The following is an 8,522-nucleotide window of genomic DNA, read 5'->3' as shown; positions in this document are numbered from 1 at the left end:
AGTGCGATTGTTGAGGACTTGAATCATTCTGTTGGCTATTTCAGGCATATTCCCCAGGGATGCCCGGGCTCTTTGATTTTCTGCTTTTGCCCTGCTCAGGAGATCCATTTGCTCATGGATTGTTTCAATGGACTGCCATTGGTCTGTAATGGATTGACCAATGTTAGCCCATAGAATCTTCTTGATTTCACCTATAGTTTTATCCAGAGTAAGTTCTTTTTCTAACTCCTTTATCCTTTTCTCAAGAGCTCTTATCTCCCTTACTCTTTCAGCCAAATTCTGCTTGGATTTGTCATATTTCTCTTCAAGCTTGGCTAACTTTTCTTTAGCCTCTTTCAGTTCAGCCATCTATACTTCTAGAGCTTCAAGCTCCTTCATCATATTCTGCATGCTGAGGCTGGGTACCTGTTCTGATGCTGCTACCTGTGTTGTCCCTTCTGATGCTGGTGCTGAGCCTGAAGGGCCTGCCTCCGATGTTTGCCCGGTGGGAGGAGCTGGTGGAGCTATTATTTGAGGAGTATCCTCAATATTTATGATTGCTGGTGGTGGCCGAGTTGCTTGCTCTTCCTGTCTTTGCTTTAGGCTCGCCTCCAAAGCACTCTCTGTTTCCACCAATCTCTTATGTAAGGTCAAGAGTAGAGCAACCACATCTTGGTCTTTCTTTTGTTCTGCAACCCCTTCAGTCTGAGGGTGATGGGTAGGTGGTATCTTGATCTTCTTTCTCAAAGCTGCTATATCCTCATCCTTTTTCTTCATCAAGGCCTGTACACCTTTAGGATCATTTGGATCATGTCCTAGTTCTATAATAATTTCTTCCAAGGACTTGATTCTGTTGTCCTTGGCTTGAGATGATGCCTTTTCTAGTTCCAGCTGAGCAGCAGTATTGTGTAGAGAATTTTGTAACCTGTGTGCCAACAGAGTTTTATCAGCCAAGGTTGAGTAGACCATCTCCCCGGTTTGCTTATGTAGCTCAATCTGATCCATGGGGTGGATGTCTTTGGAAAACACTTCCAAGTTAGTTCTGATGTAGTCTGCTGCTGACTGAGGATGCTGCATGGTAGGTCTAAAATGACTGAGAGTCATTTTCCCTTCTTGAATATCATAGGCTAACATGAGTCTCTCCTGATTGGTTGGTGCCATTCTGAGCAGTTGGTTATAGAGCTGGTATCTAACCGGCTCATTTCTTGCTTTTATGTCTGTGAACTGCTTTTTGATACTAGATTCTGCCTTGGTTCGCTGCCTTGAAGAACTTACTTCTGCTCCTGCTTGCATTTCTTTCTCTTGCTGTAAGGAGTTGGCCGATGTTTCGATGTTAGGAGGGAGCATAGTATTAAAAGGGTGAATATGGATTTAAAGGGTGAAAGAAGAACTGAAGGCTAAGGTTAAGAAGTAAACTTAGGTTTGGAAGCATATGAGAGTGGGGAATGATTTTACACAGGAAATGTGGCTTTCTTGTGTGATGGAGACCAACACCTTGGCTTGATGTTGCTGCAATCTTAGAGTGATGTTAGGACTGGATGAGGAGATCCCACTAGTCCACTGAGGGGATGTTAGAAAGAAGTTTGGTGGGGAATGATGGGGAAGTTAGACATGCTTCCATGCTTTGTTATCAAGATGTTGAGTAGATATCTCTATTCTTGGCAATATATGCTTTCTTTGTCAAGGCCAGCAACACGAAGGAAGTCAAGCTTCTGCAACCCCTGTCTACCTACCCATCTTAGTACCTAGCATTTTTTATTACTTCAAGGAGGGTGCATTTGGACTTGCAAACCCTCAATTTCTCTTTTCTTTTTCTTTTTCAAAGGTCTTTCTATCTAAGACTACCCTTATTACTTCCAAGGGCCCAAATTAAGCAGTTGGGCACCTTTATTCTCTACCTAACTATTAATCTGCCAAGATTAAACTGTTTGGACAGATTCTCGTTCTCTATTCTACAACATCAATTTAAACATGGCATGACCCAGATTACACTGTTGGATCACCCATCAACAAGTAGGACATGAACAAAATTGTTTACAGATGTGTTTTACACACAAATTTGGAATCTTTGCTTCATCAAAGCAGAACATATTTGGAATTTCCCCTGCCAATCATGATATATGAAACCTATTGGTATAGGAGGCTAACACACTCGACCATTGTTAAATCAAAGGCACTCTCATCCAACGCACCACATCCATATCGGTTTGGCCTGGTGACCAAACCTTACCCGCCCGATAAGGTGGTTTTGCATCGACCCCCCAGTGCTACGTGTCAGCCAACGAAGTAGATCGGGTGACCCAATCTAAAAACCACCTTCACCACAAAATTGGTGTGATGGCTCCGCTTACCACTCCACTGTACTCCCGAATGCAATATTCCTTATTCACACTGCTTTGCGCTATAATTTTGAAAAGTTTAACGTTTACTTGTTTAAACGTTAAAACCTCACCTTCGTTCTTTTCACCCATTTACACATAGAAACCTGTATAAACCCTCCTACACCACCCTAAGCCTCTGCAACCCATATAACCATTATTTACCTTTTGATAATTCTCCAGACTCCTTCCATAGATATTTCAACTCAAAATGAATCCATTTCCGCCCTCCCTACCAACATGTGTTTTTATTAACATTTGTTGTGTTTTGTAAGTGATCATACGAAACCTGTTGTTCGAGGTTTACAAGAAAGTGAATTCAAAATCCTGCATACAGTTAAGGACAAATGAGACGATCAAAATGCAAATTACCTGATGCTGAGACATAAAAGTTAAATGATATTGAAATATACAGTAAAAACTTGAAATTTATAGTAAAGATAAAAGGACACAGTAAAGGATATTCACAGAGGTCAAAGTGTATCAAATGAAAGATCATAAGTGAATATCAAGCCCAGCATAAAGATCAAATAGACAAGAAGCTTAAAAGGCAAAATATCAAAAACCAAAGCCAGAAGAACCTAAATAACAGGGACATCAAGAAGCGGTTCAATAACTGTCTCTATATTCTTGCATGAAGATTCTTCCTTTTCCTAGAATAAATCCTTAAATAGTTTATGATGTTTCCTTATTTTTGTATAAATAACTCTCTTCTCGAGTTATCAGGGGGTTCATTGTTCATTGTTCATTACTCTTTATTCAGCTTTGAACCTGGTTGAACCCTTGATGAAGCATTTCTAGACATTTTATGTACTTGACTTTTCTGGAACCTCAATACAAAGCAAAGGATTCTGAATTCTGTTTTGCACAGTTTGTGTTTCATGTAAGTTTTTCTAGTATTACTCATTATGTTTTTCTTCATATTCTTATGACTTTACAGAGATAACTAGGTAGGAATAATTGTGTTTCAATATATTCCTATAAGCTCTCTGAAGTGATAATCATTAAAGAGAATGGATTAGTGGAATGTTTGTTTAATTAATCCCCTCTGAATCAATAAATCATCAGCATCTTGTTGTAAGCATAAGCATGTTCTCTTGAACCTTCTGAACATTGGTCAGAGGTTTTCATACTTATGATTATGTAATTTTCTATTTGAGAATTGTGATAATCATATTATTTTTTGTTTTCTGCTCACCACTATTCAAGTTTTATCATTGTGTGAAATTTTATAGCATCCCTTCATTGAGATATTGATATTATTCAAAGGTTTAGGTATATCAGTTCTATATTTGTTTTATTCATTGGTCTCCCAAATCAAAACAAAAACCCCCAAAACATTTATCTTAGATGCTCTCGCATAGTTGACCATTATTATCTCAGAGGTACAACAGAAAATTTGAGCAAGTTTTGGCGAAATGGAGTGCATGGGTGATGGATGGATCATAAGTAAATCATTGGAGGACCCCCTTTATCATTTCCTAGAGGAATCATGATCTTTTGTTATTTTCTCCTCATTGGATTCCCCTCCTATAGCTTCACTGGCTCCTCCTGTAGCATTATAGGACCTCCTGTATAAATACAAGTCCTTCCTGTAGCATCATTGTGAGGAGGTGAAGTTAGAATTTCTTGATTTAGACATCTGTGGATTTTATTTTCTGAGTTAGTAACCAGAGAACCCACAATAATACCCATATTCTGTCAATGTTTCAAATCTCAACAAAAGCTAAATTGTGAGATTTAAATAGTTATGAGGTGAGTTATTATGATTTAAGAAGAAATGAAGGTCGGCTACTTAATAATTTTTTTTTTTTTGTAAGCTGGGGTGGGACTCTCCGATTTACATGTCCATTATGTACCCCTCTACGGGGGAAGGGTAGCCCAAGATTTGAACCCAAGACTTCCGGTTTGGTGAGACTTCATTTCCACGGCCCTTGCCGCTTGAGCTACCCCATGTGGACTAAATGAAGAAGCTACTGTGAAAAGCTTGGAGGGCCAAACCTCTTATCCTCCAACTAAGGGTAAACTATAGTTACTTTTTTTTTTAACAGTCTTAAGCGTTTCCATTTTTAGTTGCCTACTTATCCTGTAGCCATGTCTGTCTATGTTCAGCTGATGGCAAGATCGTGGACTATACAAATGATATGGCCCAGTTTTCACCTCAGGTAGCGAAAAATCAAGGTCGGCTACTTAATAATTAATATTATCCAACTATTTAAGTTTTTATTAGTTAAGATTTTTGATTTATTTCTAATTCATATATTTTTTAATTTTTTGATGATAAATTAACAATAATAATACATAGTCTCATAATAATTAATAATTTAAAATATATAATAATTTAAAATAATAATAAGTGATAATTTATAATAATTTTTTTTAATAATATCGATAAGTAATAATTTATAATATTTTTTTTTAATAATATTGATAAGTAATAATTTATAATGATAACAATTAATACTTAGTAATAAATATTATAAATAATATAAAAAATTTACTTAATTTTTATTAATAGTTATTTATAAATAATAAAAGTTAATTCTTGATATGGACTAATAATAACACTGATATTTAATGGTCATAATTAATAATTAATATTATTAGTAGTAACTATTATAAATGTCCACTACTTAATTATTATTAATAATTTAATAGATTAATAATTATTATATTTAATATTAATTATTAATGCCTTGAGATTGATTATTAGGAGTAACAGTAGAAATGAAAGTAATAAAACTAGATTTTGCTAATTTTACCTAAGAGGAAAGGGAAGGGAGATAGTTACCTATGGAGAGCTAAACCTAGGATGTATTGGAGGTCTTAATTTCTCTGATTAAGGGAAACCAGCTACTGTTGATCTCGATGCCATTGTCCCTATTGAGATTATGTGGATGTTTCATAATCTCAAGAGCCTCTCTAATCTTTCGCCTATGATGGTGTTCATCTCTTGTGACAATTGAGGCGTTTTCCACACAAAAATGGTGCTTAGTTTTAGAGGAGTGCTCTGCCAAGGCCGAAGTACGAGACCTATCATTCCTAATATCCGCTACATGTTCTTTTAGTCTTGTTTGCAAGGAACAACCTGTTTCACCGATGTAAATTTTCCCGCATGAAAAATCTATTTTATAAACTCCTTTAAGTTGATGTCTATCAATATTATCTTTGACAAACCTCATACTTTGTCTAATTGTTCCAAGAGCTGAGAACTGAGTGATTATGTCTTTCCTTCTCAGGATTCTTGCAATCTTGTCTGTCACCCCTTGAATATAAGGTAGAAATACCTTCCCACATTGAGGTTGGTCTTGAGCTTTTGGCTCCTGAGATACCACCCTTCTTTCAGCCCTTTCTATAGCCATTCTAATTTCTTTTTCTTTGTAGCCTATACTTTTAAATACTGATACTAAGTGCTTCTTTTCTTCGTCTAAATGTTCAGAATCAGAGATTCTAAGAGCTCTGATAGCCAGGGTGTTTAGAACACCAAACTTTTGGGTTGGGTGATGGTGGGAATCTGCGTGGAGGTAGCTCTCTGTGTGGGTTGACTTCCTAAAAACCTTATGCCCTAAGGAGCCATCCTCCTTCCTAATGATAAGAACGTCTAAAAATGGGATACTCATGTTTTCTTCCATCTCCATGGTGAATTTTATTTCAGGGGAGATAGAGTTAAGGTGAATGAAAAACTTGTCAAGCTCTGTCTTTCCATGAGTCCATTTTATGTTCGTGTCATCTACGAATCGCTTCCACCAAGCTGGTTTCAAAGGGTAAGATTCAAGGGCCTTCTTTTTGAAGTATTCCATGTATAGGTTGGCCACAATTGGTGAGAGGGGTGATCCCATTGCCACTCCAGATGTTTGCTCATAGTATTCACCTTGGAAGGTGAAAACAGTTGATCGTAAACAAATCTCAGCAAGTCTTGTGGTTTGGGGATCAGTAACATCCTTTATAACCTGAATGGCTTCATCAAGAGGAATCTTGGTGAATAGGGATACTATGTCAAAGCTCACCAAGATGTCATCCTGGTTCATCCTCTCATTTCTAATGAGCTTCACAAAGTCATGGGAGTCTTTAATGAAGGAATCAGTGTTCCCAACAAGAGGCCTAAGGATCTTGGAAACATATTTAGCCAGTTCATAGGTTGGGGAGCCAATGGTATTTACTATTGGCCTAAGAGGAACTCCTTCTTTATGGATTTTAGGTAAACCATAAATTCTTGGGATGGTTTCACAAGAGGGTGTTAATTTCTTCTTTAATTTCTCCTCAAGGTTGGATTCTGAAATTGTCTTTTTTACCTCTCTCATGATTTTGGGAATGGGATTTTTGCTAAGCTTTTTATAACTACCATAGGCTAGGTGTTCATTCATTTTACAGACATAGTCTTCTTTGTCTAAGATTACTACTGCCCCACCCTTATCAGCCTTAAGAACCACAATTTTATCATTATTTCGAAGGGCCTTAAGAGCAAGAAGTTCTTCTTTTCTTAAATTACTTTTGGGAGTTTTTGATTTTCTCATAATGAGGGAAAATTATTGCCTTAATGTTTCCTTGTCCTCCAGAGATAGGTTATTGATCCCATCCTCTATACTACAGATGATATTCTCAACAGGTATGTTTTTAGGGGTCACTGCAAACCCTAATCCTTTGTTGAGAACACTAATGACTTCTGGACCTAATTCTTGAGAAGATAAATTAACCACTTTTCTTCTGGGTTTTTTCTCCTTTGAAGAATTGTGGTTTTTATCTAATTGACTTCTTTCATCAAATTCAGATCATAGGTGCTGGCTTTTGGGTCGGCATTGTTGATGTCACTAGCATTCTTGAATCCTAAAGACCGGAAGCCTGGATCTTGATGAAGGCTGCCTGACTTTTGTTGTTTGCTTACGCTATCAATTCTCTTCAGTTCGATGCATTCTTCCATCACCCTATCACATTCTTCGGACATTATACAATCTCTGGTTTTGTTTAACGTAGATACAATGCTGTTTTCGTTGCCCGACTCCTGTTGTACACTTTCACTGTTTTTTGTTTCATCGATTGGTGCTTCCATTTTACTGTTTGCGGTTTTGTCTACCACATCCCTGTTTTTGATTGTTTCGGGGTTTTTCAAGTTATGGATGGCCTGCGCTTCAACACTTCCAGCATCCGTGTCTACATTTGTTTCAGCGCTTCCAACATCTGTGTCTACAGTTGCTTAGAATTTCTTGTTGATTGGATGGAGTAGAGAAATGGTTATATGAGTGGAGAGTATGGAGGTGAGGTGTATGGATGGAAGGATGGATGAGAGCTTGTATTTTTTTTCCCTGTAGCCATGAAATCATCTAACTGTGTGCAGTCCTACAAAACAAGAGAAAGGTTAGCAGGCATGTGTATGCTTCGTCCTTGTGTTCATCTTTTCTCCTTTTTGTTTTTTTTTTAGACAAGAAGGCTACCTCTGTGAAGGTTTTCAATCTAGATGCCTACTCTAGGTGCCATAGAGGAGGTTTTCACCTAGGGATCTTTGTTTTTTTCTTCTCACTTTTTATTTACTCCTGGGCTACCTCAGAAATGTTTTCAACCTTGGTCTCGGCATCAAATTCCAAGCCTTTTGATTATTATTTTTATTTTTTCCAATTTTCTAGGAATGTTATGGATTGGAAGCTATGAAACTCCCAATCACGTTTAATTTTTCGTTGACTGAACTACTAAAACCTTGGACAAAGGTACTTTATATAGCTTCAACCTATAACCATTTACAAGGTAATACCTTCCTCATCAATGTTTCTGATCTAGACAGATCCATTTTCATGACACTTTTCTACTAGGTATGGATTCAACCATCTTGTCATTATCTTCCCTTTGAAATACTTGAACCTAGAATCATATAACAGGGCCCAATATCCTTCTTGAAAATTATTTTCCCCGATATGCTTGTCATGCTAGACCTTTCTTTACATTTGTATGATTTTAGTGTTTAGGAGATCTTGCATCCTAAACTCATATAAGCCATTAAGTTGGAGCAACCTTTCTTGCTTTTTGTAGTGAACTCTAAGTCAAACTAAGCTTTCATCCTCAAAGTGTTATATTCAAACTCAATAGAAAGTAAGGCCTTCTTCCCATAAACCAAGTCATATGGAGTGAACCCAGTGGTGATTTTCCAAGTGGTTTTGTAGGCTCAAGTGGTCTTTA

At 37.1% G+C, this 8,522-nt stretch overlaps 1 protein-coding gene across 1 annotated transcript; it reads right to left on the bottom strand.

Annotated features, from left to right (window-relative positions):
• Positions 1 to 348: 348 nt before the first annotated feature.
• On the bottom strand, positions 349 to 6,871 carry LOC149226854 (uncharacterized). Its single transcript, XM_089380319.1, has 2 exons — positions 5,215 to 6,871; positions 349 to 602 (listed from the first exon to the last, which is right to left on the bottom strand). The coding sequence occupies exons 1-2, from the start codon at positions 6,869 to 6,871 to the stop codon at positions 349 to 351; spliced, it is 1,911 nt and encodes a 636-aa protein (XP_089236445.1).
• Between the last annotated feature and the right edge of the window lie 1,651 nt (positions 6,872 to 8,522).

This window comes from Pinus tabuliformis, chromosome J (genome assembly GCF_031772625.1).
Source record: "Pinus tabuliformis cultivar Carrire ecotype Pingquan chromosome J, CPIR1, whole genome shotgun sequence".
NCBI lineage: Eukaryota > Viridiplantae > Streptophyta > Pinopsida > Pinales > Pinaceae > Pinus > Pinus tabuliformis.
The sequence above is the reverse complement of the archived record's forward strand: the minus strand, read 5'-3'. Positions and strand labels throughout refer to the sequence as shown.